Source organism: Daphnia magna, unplaced genomic scaffold (genome assembly GCF_020631705.1).
Source record: "Daphnia magna isolate NIES unplaced genomic scaffold, ASM2063170v1.1 Dm_contigs191, whole genome shotgun sequence".
In the NCBI taxonomy this organism is placed as follows: domain Eukaryota; kingdom Metazoa; phylum Arthropoda; class Branchiopoda; order Diplostraca; family Daphniidae; genus Daphnia; species Daphnia magna.
The window spans coordinates 52,859-73,452 of NW_025533165.1; the positions used below are offsets into that span (position 1 = coordinate 52,859).

General features: G+C 39.2%; 6 protein-coding genes across 7 annotated transcripts in view; 4 read left to right on the top strand and 2 right to left on the bottom strand.

Annotated features, from left to right (window-relative positions):
• Window positions 1–2,029, top strand: part of LOC123467551 (sodium-independent sulfate anion transporter-like) — a 27,854-nt gene extending 25,825 nt beyond the window's left edge. Inside the window, exons 10-13 of the mRNA XM_045167418.1 lie at window positions 59–199; window positions 274–419; window positions 489–668; window positions 740–2,029. Of these exons, the coding sequence (XP_045023353.1) occupies window positions 59–199; window positions 274–419; window positions 489–668; window positions 740–961 (689 nt within the window). The 3' untranslated portion in view covers window positions 962–2,029. The remainder of the gene's footprint in view (window positions 1–58; window positions 200–273; window positions 420–488; window positions 669–739) is intronic.
• LOC123467552 (sushi, von Willebrand factor type A, EGF and pentraxin domain-containing protein 1-like) lies at window positions 1,917–4,335 on the bottom strand. 2 transcript variants are annotated; one of them, XM_045167421.1, is made up of 8 exons: window positions 4,205–4,335; window positions 4,002–4,121; window positions 3,699–3,890; window positions 3,444–3,623; window positions 3,072–3,314; window positions 2,730–2,975; window positions 2,508–2,613; window positions 1,917–2,424 (listed from the first exon to the last, which is right to left on the bottom strand). In XM_045167421.1, coding segments are annotated over exons 1-8 (1,350 nt in total). In that variant the 5' UTR covers window positions 4,206–4,335; the 3' UTR covers window positions 1,917–2,162. The 2 variants fall into 2 exon arrangements, with proteins under 2 accessions (XP_045023356.1, XP_045023355.1); XM_045167420.1 differs by lacking the exon at window positions 4,205–4,335 and having other exon boundaries at window positions 4,002–4,174.
• Window positions 4,336–7,357: 3,022 nt separating this feature from the next.
• On the top strand, window positions 7,358–9,816 carry LOC123467553. The gene is made up of 6 exons (XM_045167427.1): window positions 7,358–7,526; window positions 7,603–7,855; window positions 7,925–8,079; window positions 8,141–8,263; window positions 8,332–8,550; window positions 8,630–9,816. Exons 1-6 carry the CDS (start codon window positions 7,448–7,450, stop codon window positions 9,400–9,402), a joined length of 1,602 nt encoding a protein of 533 aa, XP_045023362.1. The 5' UTR covers window positions 7,358–7,447; the 3' UTR covers window positions 9,403–9,816.
• Window positions 9,817–10,624: 808 nt separating this feature from the next.
• LOC123467555 lies at window positions 10,625–11,569 on the top strand. Its single transcript, XM_045167429.1, has 3 exons — window positions 10,625–10,779; window positions 10,890–11,040; window positions 11,127–11,569. The coding sequence occupies exons 1-3, from the start codon at window positions 10,762–10,764 to the stop codon at window positions 11,267–11,269; spliced, it is 312 nt and encodes a 103-aa protein (XP_045023364.1). The 5' UTR covers window positions 10,625–10,761; the 3' UTR covers window positions 11,270–11,569.
• Window positions 11,570–12,055: 486 nt separating this feature from the next.
• On the top strand, window positions 12,056–15,028 carry LOC123467554. The gene is made up of 4 exons (XM_045167428.1): window positions 12,056–13,080; window positions 13,158–13,364; window positions 13,439–13,655; window positions 13,728–15,028. Exons 1-4 carry the CDS (start codon window positions 12,222–12,224, stop codon window positions 13,795–13,797), a joined length of 1,353 nt encoding a protein of 450 aa, XP_045023363.1. The 5' UTR covers window positions 12,056–12,221; the 3' UTR covers window positions 13,798–15,028.
• Window positions 14,891–15,871, bottom strand: LOC116932928. Its single transcript, XM_032940845.2, has 3 exons — window positions 15,722–15,871; window positions 15,315–15,661; window positions 14,891–15,173 (listed from the first exon to the last, which is right to left on the bottom strand). Exons 1-3 carry the CDS (start codon window positions 15,737–15,739, stop codon window positions 15,128–15,130), a joined length of 411 nt encoding a protein of 136 aa, XP_032796736.2. The 5' UTR covers window positions 15,740–15,871; the 3' UTR covers window positions 14,891–15,127.
• Between the last annotated feature and the right edge of the window lie 4,723 nt (window positions 15,872–20,594).

Below are 20,594 nucleotides of genomic sequence, written 5' to 3' on the forward strand. Positions count from 1 at the left end.
AAATACCGCATTCAGTTTCGTTATTTCAAATTTCGAGCTTTTCTTTTGCACTGTGCAGGCTTTGTGATATTGATTGCCCTGAGCCTTTTGATGCCAACTTTTTATTACATTCCAAAATCCGTTCTGGGTGCTGTCATTATAGTCGCTGTCTACTCCATGGTAGAGTTGGATGAAATTCTTCCCATGTGGAGAGGAAGAAGTATGTCTTTTATTTTATTTGCATGCTATTTCTAAGACCTCCCACAACGTTTCATATGCTATTTTTTGTCTTAGGAATTGAGTTGATACCTTTCGGAACGACCTTCTTCTTCTGTTTGCTTATCAACATCGAATACGGCATTCTGATTGGGGCGTTAGTCCATTTGTTGTTGCTGGCACATGAAGCTACTCGGACGAAATCCAGTTATGTTAGATATAAGGTTAGAAATCTTAAATATGTTGCATTTCTTTATTGAACTCCTGACATTCCGTTGTATTTCTTGAAACAGAAACAAGGTGTAGGGGAGCGTATCATTCTCAGGGCGGACCGCAATCTCTATTTTCCTTCTGTGGAGCGATTTCGCCAAGAACTGGGTAAGATATCCAGTGAAAGCATTGACGATGCTACACCAAAGACTATAATTATCGACATGAGCCGCGTCAGCGAAATCGACCACACGTCACTTAAGGTAAATTAAATTTCCACAAAAGATAAAATTTCCGTTCTCATGAGTGTTAAACAAATCTTTGTCTTTGTCAGATGCTGAAGGCAATGCTGTCCTCCTGGGAAAAAGGAGGCGAGAAATATTCTTTCGTCAATGTTAGTGTGAACCTCGAGAAAAATATGCTTTCCGTCTTACCAGCTGGAATCAACATTTTACATGCCCCGACGGATACCGACACTGGTGACAGCGAAGACATGGAAGAGGCTGGAGCGTTACTCGCAGTTTCGATCACCGGCAAAGACACGCAGCACGTCTAGAATTGTACTGACAGGTCTATCTTTATAGCAACATACTCTTGTCGATTCCAAAAAGATATTCTTGAGGGAGATATTTAGACACGGAATTTGACTGCGTGTTTACTGTAATCCAGCAATAACAACCGATAGGAAGCTTCCTGTTAAATGCAATGACAGTAGGGATCAATTTGATAACGAGTCGAATACTCGCTAGCCAAACCATATGGAGCTAATGATGCACACAAAAAAGTTGATGGTTATAAAGTTGGCTAATTTAATATTTATCAGCTTGTTGTGTTTTCCACCGTTCCCTAAAGTTATGAATCTTCCCTAACCGTTCGACCCATCTTTTCTGATTCCCTGCACATTCTTGATAGTCCTGTTTAGCACAAACTTAAATCATCACTTTTTTACGGTATAGGATTTATCTTTCTTATTTTAAGGGACGTGAAGTCTTTTCTCCTGTGCTCTGCATTGTTTGTAGTTTCACTCAAGTTATCGATCTATTTGTTTTATTTGTTTTCCAAATATTTGAGGGGGTTTGCGGGGTACTGAGTAAAATCGCTGTACTCCGGATTTATCTCGAACTCGACCCCTCTTTTGTTATGGGCAGAAATCGTTTGATTCCCATCGGTGAAATACCTTCTCTTCTATCTAAGTCTAGGGCCTTATTGTATTGAATAGGAGACTCCCTTTGTTGCCTTGATTGGGTCCATTTCCTTCCATTCTTTTATTGTGTTTGAACTTAATTTTCCATGTATAGAGGCTCCCTTTCTCTTTCAAAAGAATTGTTTAACTATAGAAAGTCTAGAAGCACACCCACAAATAACTAACTGCACGGATGCCTCAATCACTCGACGAATCTTTTATAATGATTAGTTTTATTCGATGACGTCATACGAGGTCGTTTGTGGATCAAGAAATAGAAACCGTCTCTGTTTACAAGCCAATTATCAAAGGCACCATGGAAAAGGCATATGGTTGCAAGAACAAAATCTATTTCGTAGCCTGTGCGCAGGAAATCTGCCACGTCGTACTTTATCGATGTAAAATAGATATTCCACAAATTCGATTAAAATGTCTGTGCTACGTGCGTGTTCTTTTTTCTTTCGTTGTTTACCGGCAACTTTCCTCACAAGCAGCACTCACGTTTGTTTAACATGTTTTTAGTTCAGTTTGATTAGTTTATAACTTGGAACGGTAATGGCAGAATTGAATATTACTAACCCAGCTTGCCATATTGACTGGTAGGTCTGTCTTTTCCATAGTGAACAATCAAGGCCGACTGTCTCCTAAGTGTTCCTGGTCGGTGAATCGTAGCGTATCCGCGGTCGCCACTAGCGGGAGTCTCGTCCAACGAATAGAAACTTTGCCGTCCGATTTGACGAAGTAGTTCAGCCCGCATTCCTTGTGCATCGTTGCTGTTTTCATTATTGCTGTTGTGGTTGCTAACATCGGGAGAAGTCCGATTGAGATATCCGTACCTTCAAAATGAAATGGAAATCAAAAGAGAATGGAACGGTTATATTCGGAATATTCGTTGTTCCCATTAATTTAGGCGTTTTACTTGTTGCAAATCAAGATTAAAATCAAACAGAAAATTAAACCCGCGACGGACGAAGCCAGGATGATATAAAATGTCAATAACTTCAAGCGACCTGCTACCGGTGGACCTGTAAGTAACACCAAAGAAAAAAAAGTGATTACGGCGGCTCACCTTGTGGCTATGCGGTAATTTACAGTAAGTCTTCTAGCGAGTTCGCAACATGCAATTTTATTAGCAACTTACCACAAATAGGAAAACCTCCCCCCCACGTCCCGTTAGATTGGCAAACCGCCATGATGCCAATATTCGAAGTGGCCGTTGGGTGAACAACATTTTCTGTTGGCTTGCAATATACTAATGCGTTGGTCCCAACTTTGTAGCGTTCACCGACTAAAACTGCTCCGTCGAACGTGACGTTACGTAATTCTGGTTCATCATCAGCTAACTGCTTAAGCCGGATGAGGTGGATCAAGGATCCACACGTTGCCTCTGCACAAAACCCCAAATTCATTAGGCCGCATTCGATGCTAGTATATGCTTTATATTTATGTGTAATCTGAACGTGAACTAATGTCAAGAACTGACCGCATTTTAACAGACTTCCTTTCCAGCTTCGTGTTGCCGTATCGCAGACACGACGTGAATGCTCCACTTCTAAATCTGAGTTATCGATTAGTCGTTTATTAGGATCAGTACATTTATAAAAGATTTCAGTTCCAGTGACGTAGGCTTGGTTATTGGTCACGTTCCTTCCATCAATTTGAACGAACATTCCGTTCGGTATTTCCGGCATGTCACAATTTCCTTTAGGGGCTGTAATCATGTGGTCTAATATGTGATTTTATAGAATAGAATTCGTAAATTTTCATCGACGAATCTTATCGTTTAAGATCCTGACCTTCATTATCCTACTAAAGTTAATTAATTTGGAGAAACTGTCAGCCTCCGTATTATTACCTGGTTCGCATCGAGGAATGACATTCCACGTTCCGTTATTGCAAATGGAGGTGATCAATCCATGAGCCGGCTGGTATGAATTAATGCAATCGAAGGTTAACTTCTCTCCGTGAGATAAAGTTGATCCAGAAGACTCGTTTCGCACGACGCCATATTCTACCACGGGTACGATGCAAGGCGCTTTAATTTTTATGAAAGAAAACATTTGATTTGCTATTAATTTGTTTTCGACGAGTGTGAACCAGTGGAACTAACATAAACATTCTGGTGGACTTTTACTCCAATTTCCGCCTTTTTCGCAAGTGGCAGAGGAAGCACCAATAAGCTTCGTGTTTTTGTTGCAACGATAAAGGATTGATCTGCCTACCGGTGACATTTTTAAAGGAAGATTTTCCGTAGTATCGATCCAGCCGTTCGAGATTGGTCCGGGCGATTCGCAGTATATTTCTAATATAAAAGAAAAAGTAAGGCACAAACAACTTTAATGGTTGTAAAAGCAACAACCAAAAAGGTAATTTTCTGATTTCTTTTTAAAATGTCATAACTGTTGCTTCGTACTAGGTTTTTCCATTGGCGTATCCGATGGTCCAAATGGATCGCGTGTGTTAATTTCGGTCGTAGCAGGAATACTGGTCATTACATCCTTTGGGGTGGATGTTTGACAGTTCATTTCAACCACTATCGACACAATGAATACAAATTTTACTAAATACAACATCGTTACCGGTCAGCATCAAAACGTGCACTAGAGAACATATTACTCTGTACTGTCTGTAGAAAAGAAACAGCTTTTTCAGCCTTTCGCAACCGGAAGTGGTCGGTTAAGGTATCACACCATGGTTTCCGTGTTTATTAGATGTTATCCGGGAAATAGTTTATTCCACTGATACGCCTGTAAAATAAATTCAACGAAATAGTATGCATAGTATGTTGGCTTTGATTGTTGACTTTAGTTGTTATCAGTCATGCCAAGTTAACGTAAAAAAATGTTTACTTCAGAAATCGTGAAAATTCAAATTTTGCCTTTTTTAGGTTTTGTTTAATGTTGTTATGCTATGCAATTAATTATTATTATCTTAACTACTTGTCAAGTTGTCAGTAGGCTAATCTTGTCAGTAGGCAATTTTTCAGCTTTTAGAAACGCGTATTGAAACCTGGCCGCTAGATGACGGAGAGCGGTCGTTTAATAGTTTGTCTGCTGCTGCTGCAGCATTCAACTTCAACTTGGTCTCCGCGAGACGGTCTCGAAGGGTCGAGACCGTCACCCGTACATCCCAGTGGGACTATCCCGGCCCTCTGATTGGCTCTCTTCACCCTTACATCCTTCTATGTCTTTCTGCTTTCCGCTCCCACATTTTCCTGATGTACACAGTGTGGTTTTCCGTGGGGCTGCCGCTTTGATTTGTTTGTTTCTTTCGTGTATTTTTATTATTTACATTTATTGTTTGTTCTTTATTAAGTTTTACAAATACAATATTTTTACTTACATTAATTGTTTTTTTCATTTTATATAATAGATTGAATTAATTACCGGTGTGTTTTCTTAAATAAGTGTAAATTGTCATCCAATGGGCCTTGGGTTGGCGGTTCCAAAACCCGATCTTGTAATGATCGGGGAAACTATAAGTCCAAAACTTAAAAAACTTATAGGAATGGATATATCTGGATAAGATCTGTCCATTTCTGCAAAAATATTGCTTAAAAACTACTTATTGGAAGAGTAACCCGATTTGCCATTTTTCCGGTAGGTCGGTGCGGTTTAGCGGGTATCCGGTAATCCCCACCCCCGAATAATACTTAATATTTAAATAATTTTTTGCGGGAAAACTATAAGACCAAAATTAATAAATTTTACAGAAATGGATAGCTCTTATCAAGAGCTATCCATGAGAGTTCATTCACAATAATTCTGATGGAAACACACCGATGTTTAATTCATTCCTGTTTTATAAATTGAAAAGCGATTTAATAAAGGTATAAGTAGTGTAATAGCATAAATTAATAAATTAAAAACAAAAATCCAACGATAACGAAAAAATATTCATACACAAAAAAGTTTAAAAAAAAATTTATATTGTTACTTAAGTCTATTGGATCTAGTATATATATCTAGAGCGCAAAAACTACAAACAACGTCTTGTCCAAAATTTGTTTGTTTATGAAAATTATGTTAATTATTTTACAGAAATGGATAGCGCTTACTAAGAGCTATCCATTTCTGCAAAATTTATTAATTTTTTCCTTATAGTTTTCCCGCAATAAATTATTGAAATATGACGTATTTTTATGAGGGGGGTTCCTTAGCCCCGCTAAACCGCACCGACCTACCCGTAAAATGGCGAAGCGGTTTACTTTCCTAATTAGTACACCTTAAGCAAAATTTTTGCAGAATTGGATAGACCTTATCAAGATTTATCCATTCCTATAAGTATTAAAACTTTTGGACATATAGTTTTCCCGATTCTCCCAAAATCGGGTTTTGAACCTTTTTCTCAGACCCGCACCAACCCAATTGCCCATGGATGACAATTAACAATAGTTATAATGAAAACACACCAATATTTAATTTATTCCTGTGCTATAAAATTTAAAACGATATAATGAAGATACAAATAGTTTATTAACAAAATAGTAAGTTAGAAACAATAAATATAAACATAAATAATCATAAATAAATAAACATGAAAAACAAACAAATGAAGGCGGCAGCCCGACTACTCCACACACGCCACAGCCCCACAGGCCACACACCACAAGCAGAAGGGGTTGAGGGGCTATAGGGTGAGGAGAGGGAGAGAGCCAATCAGAGGGCCGGGATAGTCCCACTGGGATGTACGGGTGACGGTCTCGACCCTTCGAGACCGTCTCGCGGAGACCAAGTTGCAGCATTCGGCTTATAATTGTTGATTTATTGTTGTTGGGGCCAGGATAAAATGCGGACGCGGACCGCGGACTGCGGACAGGAGAAACTGCGGACTTTCACCTGCGGACTAGCCCAAAATTTTTTACAGTAGTCCGCAGTTTCTCCACAGGATAGCTGTCCGCAGTCCGCGTATTATACGGGGATACAGCATTCCATATAGACATGTCTAATTGTCTATGCGTTGGTAAGGCAGAAAATTCGTAAGTAAAGTCTTCATTTCATAATAGTATTTAACATTAAAATTTCATAATATATATAGCAGCAAAATTTGACTTGTTTTTACAGGACAAGACAGATCAACCTTATTTTTGTCATGCATTGGCTGTTGTTCGATAACTGTTGCTTTTTAAAAATATGTATGCATGCAACAATTTCAATGAATAAAAATAAAAATGCGCACAGCTCTTAGCAGCTGACTATTTTATTTATTTTTTTCCTATAGGCCAAATCCATTATATTCTATTTTCTTTTATGCACAACTAAGAATTTGAATTAGACAACCGTAGCGCAGTTAAGTCGTCCTTCAGAAGGCGGCAACGTGGTACCAAACTTTACAAAGAATGGTACCATAAGGAATGTCTTCAAAAAGAACAGCATTATGCCTTTCAGGAGTTTTAAAAAACCCCTTGGAAATACCCCAAATCCTTTTACGTTTATTACATGTTTTATTTGCATTATTGTACCAAGAGTTTACCGAGTTAAGAAGTAACCATGTTATATAAACTGTCCTTTACTTTCATATTTTGAATAATGCATATGTTGATTTTTAAATACTATTTTTAGTTTGAAATTTAATATCAGATATGGGCATGGAGTCCGCAGATACCAGTCCGCAGTTTATCCTGTCCGGTCCGCAGTTTAAATCGCTCCATGTACGAAACGGTCCGCATTTTATCCCTAAGTCCACGAAAAATCTGTCAAAAAATTTTGGGCCAGTCCGCAGGTGAAAGTCCGCAGTTTCTCCTGTCCGCAGTCCGCGGTCCGCGTCCGCATTTTATCCTGGCCCATTGTTGTTCTTCACTTGCTGCAGTATCTTTGCTGTTTACTTAGTGCGGCGACCGAAAAACACGCAGATATTTTCATGGCTAGCCATGAATTTTCGAAAGACTCGAAATCTATTTTTGTTTTTACGTTTTCTTTGGTTCTGCTCCATTGGCTAGGTAAGTTGAAAGACAGTGATGATTCTAGAGATGCTCTTAAGCATTCTTTTACTGTACATATTTTTTCCCTCCCTAGTCTGTGCTGGAGGAATTATGAGTGAAACTGAGCCTTCTTCATCCTATGTTGAAGAAGAGCATCATTCAGAAGATCATGAACTTGAACATGTCAAACATCGCTTAGAAATATTGCCAGAAGCTCCTCTCACAGGGTTTGCACTTGTCAAGAGAGTGGATGAGACACTCAATCTCACCTGCCAAGTTGTGAAAGAATCTGGACCATTTGTTAAATTTCAACTAGAATGGCATCTCCCTCAACATAGTGCAAATCGGTAGAAAGATTTGCACAACTTGGTACACTATTATATAAATATACAATTATATATTTTATTGTTTTTTAGAATGCACAATATCTTCAATAAGCCTGGAGCTATAAACACCCTTCATCTGACAATAACTAAATTACAGGAGTCTGATAGTGGAATGTATCGTTGTATTGCCCGTGGTGAAAAATTAACACAACTACAACATTCGGTTGATATTAGTATTTTACCAAGTAATATGCAGTCATTATGGTTGGCATACACATATACTTAATTTTATTGATCCAATCTTAGGAAAAGGAACTTGTGGTGATAACATGTTCATGTGTTCTTCCAAGTCTTGCATACCTCAACGTTATAAATGCGATGGCACTCCAGATTGCGGTGATGGAGCAGATGAATCCAAAGAAATTTGTGGTAACTTGAAAGAAGACATGAATGAATTAATGAACGGAATATATTCCAGTTGAACGTGTGATCTTCAGGTGAATCTCCTTGTGACGGTAAATTGCACTGTGACGATGGTAGATGTATATCGAAGAAAGTCTGCTGTGACAAGTACTATGATGCAAATTGTACAGCAACCTACGAAATCCCTTGTTGCGGCAAGCTGCTCAATTTCCTTGCGCCAGACTTTCCCCTTCAAACGAGCCATCAGTTCCACGAAATCGGTTTTCTCCAGTCTACAATGTATACGATCATAGGTATGGCCTTGGTTCCTATCATCTTTTTTAAACGCTCGGGAAGGGGATTGCTTATTCAAAGCTTTATTTTGATTGACAGGTTGTGCCGTTGCTTTCGTTTTGATCGTTACTTTCACAGTTATTACCGTGTGCCGCGTGCACATGCGTCGCTCGGCACTTCCCAACGCCTATGCCGCATACCGATCTGACACCAGAGTATGGAGTGATCTAGATTCGTATTTAGCAACTTCCAATAACAGATGGACACGTGGACTGCTCCGATCTGATTTGAGTCGATCTCCTGGCTTAGTCTTGAACTCCTATGGGGATGCAGGCGGCCCTGGACCCAATACCAGCCTATTAGTCACGTATAATATTAATAATGGCGTCCAGCTAATGGGTCGACCTGTCGAACCACCTCCCTACGAGGAAGTGGCCGCTGGTAGACACGCTACTGGTAACCGAGATGAGCCACCACCTCCTTATGTCTCACGAGAGAATCTTAGCACTGACGACTGGTCGGCGACTCGTAATGTCAACAGCAACAATACTAGTAACAACGTCAGCAATGGCCCGTTCCTCTCAGCTATTTTCTCACTTCTAGTAAATAACGCACAACCGTTGCCTGTCCAACCACAGCTGGCTGAAAGAATAGTTCCTCACGCACCTGCGCCTCTGGAGTTGGCCGCTGAGCGTGTTGAGGAAGACAACAACAACGGGGATATCAACGGAAATAACACGGGGCAGATCTGGGTCAGGCCCAACTTCAATAACCGCGCCCTTCAAAATCCAGAAGCCAACACGACAGAACAGCCACAGCGACCATCATGGATGAATCCGTCATCTGACCCTCGCGGTAGCCCCCCTTCCTAAATAGCTTCCAAAATCGCTATTGCAGTTTAAAAACGGAATGACTTTTAACATTTCTTGTTTCGTAATGTAACAGATTACTATCATATCTAATCCTTTGACGTGCGTATGGGTTCAAGTGCAGAAAATGATCTGTTTTACGGCACATGTGTGAACTTTTGACCTCGATCGCATATGTCTACGGCATTTCTTTATTTTTAATCACACAACTATTTCTCAGTATCGTCGACAATGCATGTGCCAATCTCTTGTACAGTTTCTGAAAATTTTCTTCTCGTCCCATTTAATTCGTGTTTTTCCTCCAAAGTGAAACACTTTGTCTTTAAAAATTCGGGTCAATGTTTGTAAAAATTTTTAGAAAAAGAAAACGTTAACCGTATCCTAATAGACATAACGAAAAGATGCATTTTAAGCCAACTTAAGCGTCCCGCTTTCATCGTAACAGGGTAATCCTTGCCTTTGTTTATCTTCTGGGCTGCTGAAAATTAGGATGTTTGTGGTTTTCTAGGGTATGTCGACAATATCTTTCCATATCATATCTTATTATTCATTAGGTAGAACGGAGCCTCTCCTCATAAATGATTCGGGTATATTTGCATCCCAGAAATAGAAAAAAATTATATTTTTGGTTTCATAGGTCTAGAAACAAAAAGTTAAAAAAACAAAACAAAACAAAAAAAAATCAGAAAATAAACCCCACTAAGGGATGGCCGTCGCTGTCCAAAGAAACTGTATCATATGTTGATGACATTTGGTGTCCGGACGGAGTTCAAGATACAAGGAAGAAAAAGGAACCGTTCCGCTCAGACGAACAAGCTTGATGCCTCAGGTGAACCCAACCAAAAAAAGAAAGAGATTAAATTCGCATAGTATGAAACGCGGCAACCATCTTGCTAGAAATGGTTATGATGATGCTCACGAAATCTCCATTGAACCGAGAGATAACGGAGGTTTTGCACCCCACAAGAGGAGTATATTTATATAGAAGTCAATTAAAGTTTTGTTGCACACGTTCGTGGCCGCAGTCGTGTACTTTTTTCCCCATCCTGTCCTTAATACTTGCTAGGGGTCGAACACCTAAGTGGAAGGAGCTGGAGCCTGGCCTCGAGCTCTCATCAGGCCTCAATTCGTTGCCACTTGTTTCAAGAAACCGCCTCTTTTTCCGTCCCTCTACCAGTACCTACCTTCTTTTTAAACCATCGATGATTTACCGAGCGGGACTTGTGTGTGAAATTGAGGCTAGCCCCGATGCTTTTGGTGTTCGAAGCCACGTATAAAAGCTGTCGACTTCCAACTTGAAGTCACACAAGAACTTGTTCATTCATTTGATCAACAGCTCCTCTCCGGATTTAACAAAACAACATGATGGCTTCCAAGCTGGTAAGATTACATTTTCTTTGTTTTGAATTCAGTTATCGTTATCTACAAAAAACAAAAAAATAAATAAATAAAAAAAAAACAATAATAATAAACCTGAATTGTTCTTGTAGATTTTGGTAACCCTCTTCTTCGCTGCCGTCGTGGCTGCTGCCTCTGCTCGTCCACGATTCTTGGCCATCCCTATTGAGGACATCGAGTTCCTTAATGGACCCGCTCCTTATCCAGGATTCCAGCTTCCCGCACATCGCGTCCGCCGTGATGGTATTTAACTTTTAATTCATTTTTTCTGATATTTTTGATTCCATTGGTTATTGACTTGTTAAATTTTTTTAATTGGAAACGTGAAGCTCAAGAGCCGGAACCATCACCCTCTGCTCGTTCCGGCGGTAACGCTTACGGTGGTAGCGACTACGTCGATTACGGAGCCTATACCGGTGGAAATGGTGCCTTCGGCTGGTACTCTGACCACCCCGTTGGCAACCACTATTAAAATCTCACTACCAAGAAAAGGCCTGATCCTCATTTGAACATTTAATCGATAAAAGATCTTTTAGCAGCCTCAATTTCTCTATCAGAAAACAGCCCGTCTGTTTGTTTTTGTTTTATTTTATTTCTTTCGTATACGTTCTCAATTGTCCAACGTCTCACTGTTGAGCAGTTCGTTGTTCCTCACTACCATCATCTTCAATCGTGCTGGTCATGTGACGATGCACTGTACGTAATTTCTTTGCTGTTGCCTAGACTACCATCTCTGGCAACGAAAATAAAAGACGCACATCCACATGAAAAATCTTTGTACAACAAAGTTTTCCTTTTATTTCCCATTTCCCTTTGGGGATGTGCACGATAGCAAACTGCAAGTCAATAAGCGATGTCTGACGTGACTCGATGCACACTGCAAACCTCACCTGGACAGTATGCAGTACTATATGCCGTCAAAGGGATAATTATCCCTAAGAGTTTAAAAAATAAGGCTCCCCGTTTGCCGTTGTCAAGGAGACAGGTCTACAGTACTTAATTCACGTCATCTATGCCACACAGTTAAAAATAGTCATTCGCAGTGCTGCGTCCTACTCGGACGCCAGATTTAAAAGTTCTCAATTTCCCATCATACGATTTCATTTATTGCTTTTGCCCGTTTCCACCATCATCACCCACTACAAATTTAAGACAGAAGACACGCCTTCCATCGGTGCTGCTCCCAAACAGAAGGGTTCAGCAACCATTGAGTCGGGTAAAAATATATACGGTTAGTTATAGTTGGCCTTGATTATTTATGTTCGTGCTTTACGTTGCGTAAACTCGAGACAGTTCCTTCGAGTCTCTTCTGGTTTTGTCGAAAGTCAACCTAGTTACGTGGCAAGAATAACAAAACAGTTTCTGGTATTTCTTTCTTCCTGTTTGATTTTGTTTACGTTTTCGAACGATGATTTCAGCTGTAAATGGAGGCACAATGTAGCAATTCTAGTGTCAATACCCAATTGCGATCCACTATTGCAAATCTGCGTGACCAACTGGACCAATGCAAACGGCAAGTGCTTGAACTGAACTCCCTTCAAGGCGACTTTCGGGCAAAGCTCGTCTTACTTTTAAGGAAAATGGAAAAAGAAAACATTCTGCAGCAGAGAGTTACACCTTGTGGTGTTACTTTGACCGATACTGAAACACAGACATGTGAGCTTCTACCTCGAAGATGGAATTCAGATCTTAGCTTGGATCTTGATGGAAAGTCAAATGGAAAGCGCTATCAGAGAGTGGAAAGAAGTGATTTGGCTTCTCTATGCATCTCATCAGAGGCAATTGTAGCCCCTCCAATCATACGCCAGCCCCAACAAAAGAAAACATACAAGTCAAAATTTACTAATAGACTGGATGTAGGCAATCATAGTATTGGCAAACATCAAGTGGACAATCTCTTGCTCTCTGATCTTGGTCTCACAAGCCAAGCCCCTGATTTCTCGCAAAGTGAATTCAATCTGAGTAGTGATGATCACTGGTTAAAAGAAAATCAAAAGCATCTAGGTGGAAGGGTCCGATTCCTCAGCCATGAAGATAATCCCGGTGGTTTTAATCATAATGAGGAAGACCTGGAGGATATGAAAGACATGCCCCAGCAAAGCCAAATTTTCCATTCTCACAGCGGTAGTTGGGCAACATTAACTCACTCTGAACGTGATTTATCTGAATTGGACTCTTGTCTCTCACTCAACTACCAAGAACGCACAGAGCCAAAATTCTTCGCGAGCAGTACTCCGTACAAAAATTTACGGTCCAAATTCAAGCAGAGTGTCTCTTTTCACGGTTGTTAATCATTTCTGTAGTTCTGTGTCCTAAAGGCATCATAGGCATGCTAACATACATTTGAAATTCTTTTATAGATTTACTACCATCAAAAGCAACTCAAAGTATGCCGAATTTGCAGAAACAGAACCATTCCGCAGGGGAAGTCAGTAATTCAAACTCACGCCGAACTTTGCCACTATCTATAAACACTGATATTGGCAACTCGAACAAAAGACATTCCTTGACCAATATGGAGCAACGTCCTCACAATTTCACGGCTAGTCGTCGCTCTTCTCTTACAGGTTAGTTTTTATCCAGTTTTCTTTTTTTGTGCCATCTGATGGTTGAACGCGTTTTCTTTTCTCCTTTTTAAAAGGAGACATTGAGAATGGTCCGTATGTGCCATCGGCCATTTCCAGCCTGTTTCTTGGCGGTCGAGTGAAGGCCCTCCATGGCGGTCACTTGGTCGTCACTGGTATTGTATGGTATCGCGGGAAGCTGCCTGGTATCACGGAAGATATAGTGGGGATCGAGATTGACCAAGTAGGGCTTGGAGGCGATGGTACATTTCAGGGTCATCGTTATTTCCGTTGGTACGTTTATATATATATTTTTTTTGCGACGTTTTCTGTTGTCATAACTGTAACACGCTTTTTCCGTTTCAGTGCTCCGGGTCGCGGACTGTTTGTGCCATTCCGCAAAATTATCATGGCTTGGCCTACTCATCCACAATAAAACCAAAAACACAAAAAACAAAACACAAACTAAACGTGACTCGTAGAACGCCATGCAGGTTCCGTCCTGGACAAAACATATTAGACTGTGTGCCATGGTGCTATTAATATTTTTATTGCCCCCAATATCCATCTAGTCGTTCCGAGTCGTCGTCTCGTTCTTAAAATATTTTCGTTACCTTTGAAAACCCCAATCTCTATAAGACGCGATCGCCATCCTACCTTTTTTTTTTCCTGAAGGTTATTTGAGTAACATGACAATGGCATGCGCGGAACAGCTAATGGTAATGACTTCTACTTGAAACGGTGGACTTTGAGTTACATTAAGACTTTGGTTTACCAAGAGAATTTCCCCTGACTCGTGAGAAATACTGGTGATGGAGTTCTCTACTCAGAATAAGTTCTGAAAAGTTTCATGTTGTGTCAAGGTGCCCTATCCACCGTTTCTTTCTCCCAAGTGAACGATGGCGTGCTCCACGGTCATCTTGACCTCTTTGTTATTGTACCGTCTCTGTGTTGGCCATTTCGTGAAATCCCCAACAGAAAATTTTGTTTTCCAATTCCAAACTAGTCGACGTAGATGTTTGTCGTCTCAAATCGAGCCATCCCTTTAAGTACATTCCGTTAGTGTTCTAGGTGAAGCTGGTCGCGGCATTTTCAATGTAGACCCACTTAGTTTGTTACCCATTTTCCAACCTTCCGAATTTGGCTAGGAAAGTTTTCGTATGATTATCCCACTTTTCAAAATAAGTGGTACCGTCTCTCCATCGTGATGTGTGCATAGATGAGCGATTAGCCATTTATTATTAAACGTTGTTCGTGCGTTAACTTCTAATTGTTTTGACCGAGAAATGTACGCACTTCGGGAAATGATGTAAACTCATTGCCCTAAAATTTATCCCATTTTAAAATGTGTGTTTTTTTTTTGTTTGTTTCTGTTTTTTTTTTCTTCTTTTAGTTTGAAAATACACTCACGGATTCGTTCAAGAAATACAAACCATGGGTAATTCTACGATTGTTTCGAAGAAAGTCTATTTTACGGGAGAACGTAATCGTACCGTATATACTAGTTACAACATTAAATTTACAATTGATATTTTTAATTTTATATTGTTTCTTAGAGAACCAGCTCCATTTATATCATCGAAAGATTAGAGTAGCAAATTTTCTTAATGGTTTTTCCTCCAGGCAAACAGTTAGAGGATCCCATTAAACAAAATTTATAGAAAAAACAAAAATAAACGGGTCCATAATTTGGGTACGGCAGATAAGGCAAGTCCATTCTGGCCGGCTGTGGTCTCGTTTTCTTCTGTCTTTAACACAAATGTTTATTATTGGCGTTCACCACCGAAGGGCGCGTCAAAAGGGAAGTCCATTCTATTTCCAGAAATATCAATGGGTCATCGTGAAAACCATAAAATGGGCATTAAGAACATCTTAAACTATTTTACAGTTTTAACCTAGTTAATACCATATTTATTTATTTTTTATTTTATTTTTTTACGAGGAGTAACTCACTTTGGGAAGTCCGGAAAGTTGAACCTCGACTCGATGCTCTGGTTGTCGTCTAGCACAATCTCTCTCGGAGAAAAGCTCTGGAAATAGCCTTGGTCACCGCTTGTAGCTTCAACTCCATGGAGATCAGCTTGTTTTCCAAATGCCTCTTTGGACGGAGCGAAATCGCGGCCTTCCAGCTGCTTTAACATAGTCTCAACAGGCTCTTCTCTAGCTTCCCCTCGGTCTTCGACACGAGTTTCCGGTAGATCCGCTCTGTCCTGGAAGTCGTCATCCAAAGCAGCGGGCCAACCATTCAAGACACGACCTGAAATAGCCGGAACGAGGATCATAGCCAAGAGGGCAAGAACCTGCGAAAAACAAAATGTAGTAAGGCAACTTAAAATCTTAACTATATTGAGGGAAATTACTTTGATTAAAACGTTCATTCTCGTGCTCGTGTTGTTGAGTGGACTGGAGTTGTCGACTGATGTCTGATACAGTGGAAACAGCACCGAGGCTTTTTATACCAAACCGTTGGAGAGAGATTGTCCAGTAATCCGTGCAGAGTACACATTTTTGCCTTTGGGAGTGAAGTGAGATAAAAGAAAAGAGGAGGTGCTCAGGTGGAGAAAGAAGGTATCTAAAATGCTCTTTGAAGAATGTCTTGCTTTAGCCGTAGGGATATATAGATCGAGCATTTTTCGGGCCAACCAACACACTTAATGCCTCATATATGGACATAATGTTGCGGTTGCAGAGACTTCGGGGCCAAGAAGCACCGCCGGTCGGACAGTTGGAGAAACAAACGCTTTCTCCACGGAACACTTTGCAAAGTATTTTCTCAAAAACTGGTTGAAGAGAAACCACGAAAATAGCTGACATATACAGGAAGATTACCCCAAAATGACAATTATCATTTGTCAAAAGAAAATTTGGCCATGTTGCAACACGCAATGACGCAACTAGCCTCTGCCGTTGATGATTTGGAAAAGGAAAGCCGCATAGGCAACTTCGGGGTGATTTCTGAGTCCACATCTCTCAGTGATCGTTCGTTTAATCTGCACCCCAGACACACAACGAGGTGAAATGTGAAAGCATCAACAGATGGAAAAGTTTGGTTTTACTTCTCTTAAAAATTATTCGTTTATGTACGTGTCTGGTACTCAGTGAGGCAGCAGGACATGCGCTAATAACGGAGCCTCAAACTGCTGTTCCGACCCTTTTATTATACTTCTTTTTCATCTTTTCTTTTCTTTAGTCTTTCTTTTTTTTTTTCAGTTGTCGTATATTTCAAAGTGAAGTCATTAGCAGTTGCTCTCTTTACAGCAGGAGTTTTGCCATGAGAGCTTTCTCCTATAGTCAGTTTTTTTTACCAATTGCTGATTCTATTGTCTTATAATCAGGAAATTATTAATTTCGTTTGTTTCGATTTTCAGAAACGGCATCTGTTTCAGAAAACGTATCTTCTCGCCGTTTTTCCCACTGAAATGGTTTGTGCAGCAAACATTTTCAGGAACATTTGCTATTCCGGTTTACTCTCTGCGATAAAAGGAAAAATCTATTTTTATCTTCTCACAGTAAAGTTGTCTGGGAATCCAATGATTCTATTGCATAGCTTACAAGTTGAGGTTCAAATATTCTAGGAAAACAAAGAGTTAATCGTTCTCAGGCATGCTTATATTTTCCTGCAAACTTCAGCTGTGTTGCACGTCCGAGAGATACAGATACAGGGTTTATAGATCTTTAGAAAGTTGCCTGGTTTCCGCCAAGCGTAAAGAGGTGCGACTAGTGCGCCTCGTAGGGCTCGACCCTACGTTGACCGGGGAGCTTTTTCATCGATTCAGTGCGGAGATAATTTTTTTCTGTGCGGTGATTTCGGTGCTTGGTGCTGTAAGGACGGGGAATGAAAATAGTTTTCCTTAATTTTAATATTGAATATGGGGAATACTTGTGTGTGATGATGATGAGTTTATTGTTGCACATAGTTTTTGCCAAAGACCGAGATAACAAATAAAAAGACGGGTCCGATTAAAAGAGACTTACTGACGAAGACTGCAAATAGACTCGAAGATGAACGAAAAGTGACTGAAACATGACTGACACAAGACTAACTCAAGACTGACTCAAGACTGACTCAAGACTGACTGACAATCGGGGAAAAGGGCAACCTTTATACGAAGGAGCAAGGTCACTTAGGGTTAGGTGTCGCAAAGGGAATTAATATTTTGAGTGTAAATGTAACACCTATGTGGAGAATTCACACGTTTGAAGGCCAGGTACAAGGGAGATTGAAGGCCGGAGCCATCGGTAGATGACCTATCGGCGGAAGAGGGGAAAAGGGTTGTAAGCGTGGGAAAGGAGAAAAAGGATGTAGGGAACGCGGCTGACCGTTCCTTACAGTGCCATCCCCGATTAAAATCCCCGAATTGATTTATTTATTGTTATTTATTGTTTTGATAAAAATAGAAAATAATGAGTTAACTAGGGTAAAAACGCGAATTCGGACACCGTTTTGGCTAAGAGGTTTCCTTATAGGAAATGTGTGTATGGCCGATCTGCTAATTCCGGACAAATTTTCTAATTCACCGGACATTTTTGCTAATTTCGGACAGTAATATTTTTAAAAACTAATTGATTCATTCGATTCAATTTCTTATTCTTAATCGAATTTAGCAGACAAAAATGGATGTTGTAGAGGAAACTGGCGGGCTGATAAGGGAGCCCGCCAGTTTTTGTCTGCTACAGAAAGTAAACACGTCTACAAAAAAATTAATAATAAATAAAGTACAGTCTATATCGAGGTCAAATAAAAATTACAAGATTACCTGATAACGAAGGAATTTCGTGATCCAATTATGAATGGAAAGAAAGATAATTTCAATGGAAAAAATTAAAACTAAAACTACAACGGGCGAAACTCCGTAAGCCGCCATGCAAGAACTGTTACTAGTTCGTGTCCAATTTTTTTTTCACAATTTCATCGAACTGGCAACTTCGGACGTTAGCCAACTCTATGAGAAAAAAACGAGATATTAATGATTAAAGTAATCATAACAATGATCTGTCAAAATGAAATGTCGTCTGCCCAAACCCAAATTACACTAGATCGGCACTCTTCCAAAACACAGAATTCTATTTAATTAATACATCAATTAATTTATCTCAATAAGTAGCCAATAGTTTAAAAATTAATAGATATAAATTTAAAAATTTTTAAGTGGTGAAAATTTAAAGAAAATTGCGTTGAAACTACGGCAAGTTTGGCTTAATGTCCGATATTACAAATCATAAAAATGCCTCCTAAATTGACATTTCATCGACCATTATTGATATCACTACATTCGTTAGGATGGCCTCTGTTGAACTGTGTAAATCGTAATGTTTAAAGTCTTGGTATATTTATAAAATGAGTGATTGCGTTTCTCCTTTTTCACCTAAGCCACCGTGTTGCTAATTTTCCGGACAGCAGACTACAGCAGACGACACAAAATGACATGCTATTTATTTCAAAAAAATACTACTATAATAGCTCAGCGGTAGAGTACATTGCTGTCAACAATGGGTTCGTTGGTTCAACACTCATGGTGGATAAATGATTTTTTTTATTTCCTTATATTTTGTGTACTTAGGGAAAACTTTGAATCACTTAATATGTCTTAAACTTACGTTAACCTTATTAATATTCATATGGTTAGATACCCTGAAAGTAACTTTACAAAAAAGTTCAATTTGTTGTCCATGTTTGATGAAAAATGTTCATCCAATTCGCGATTGCATTCTCATTTTTTTTACATAAGCTCCCGTGTTGCTAATTCCGGACAGTACACTGCAGCAGAAGGCACAAAATGACATGGTTTTTATTTGACTACGAAAAAAAACGTGATAGCTTAGTGGCAAGGTGTTGGGCTGCAAACTGAAAGGTCTTTGGTTCAATACTTGTGTAGTGCATTACAAATATTTTTTTTCAAATTTTCGTTTTTTGCCTATTATTGGAACATTTTTTAAATCACTTAATATCTCTGAAACTTACATTAACCTTACTAATTTTTGTATGGTTAGCTTCCCTAAAGTGTCCTTTACAAAACAGCTCAATTTTTATTTCATTTTGGATGGAAAATGTTCATCCAATTCGCGATTAAAATTTTAATTTTTTTACATAAGCTCCTGTGTTGCTAATTCCGGACACTACGCTGCAGCAGAAGGCACAAAATGACATCCTTTTTATTTGTTAATCAATACAACCTCGATAGCTTAGTGGTAAGGTATTGGGCTGTGAAGTGAAAGGTGTTTGGTTCAATACTCGTGTAGTACATAAAAAGTATATTTTTTCTAAAATTTTCGTTTTTTGCGTATTATTGGAACATTTTTTAAATCGCTTAATATTTCTTAAACTTACATTAACCTCACTAATATTTGTATGGTTAGATTCCCTGAAGTGTCCTTTACAAGACAGCTCAATTTTTATTCCATTTTTAATGGAAAATGATCATCCAATTCGAAATTGTATTCTCATTTTTTTTTACATAAGCTTCCGTGTTGCTAATTCCGGACAGTACACTGCAGCAGACGACACAAAATGAAACGCTTTTATTGTTGTATAGTAATATCAGTGATAGCTCAGCGGTAAGGTGTTGGGGTGGTAACACTATATTCAATGGTTTAATACTCTTGGAGACGATTATTTTGTTTTGTGTTTTTTTCCTTTTTATGCGTATATTTTGTAAAATTTTTAAGTCGCTTAATATGTCTTAAACTTAATCTATCCTAACTAATATTTATATGGTTACATTCCCTGAAATTGCCTTTACAAGACAATTCAATTTGTTGTCTATGTTTGCGGGAAAATGTTCATCAAATTCACGATTGCCTTCTCATTTTTTTTTACATAAGTCCCCGTGTTGCTAATTCCGGACAGTATACTGCTGCAGACGACGTAAAATTACACTGCTATTCATACTAGCTGAATGAGGTCTATACTCTATAGCAGCATAGTGGTAAGGTGTTGCGGTAGCAAAAATAGGTTTAATGGTTCAATACCCATGCGGAATTTTAAAAAATTTTCTTCAAATTTCATTGTATTTCTAATTTTCTGAAAATTTTTAAGTCGCTTTTTATGTCTTAAACTTACATTATCCTAGCCAATATTGATATGGTTAGATTCCCAGAAGTGTCTTTTATAAAACTATTCCATTCGGTAGCACATTTGTTGCATAAAATTCATTCGTTATTGCATTTTCCTTTTTTTACATAAGCTCCCGTGTTGCTAATTCCGGACAGTAGTCTACAGCAGATGTAAAAAAA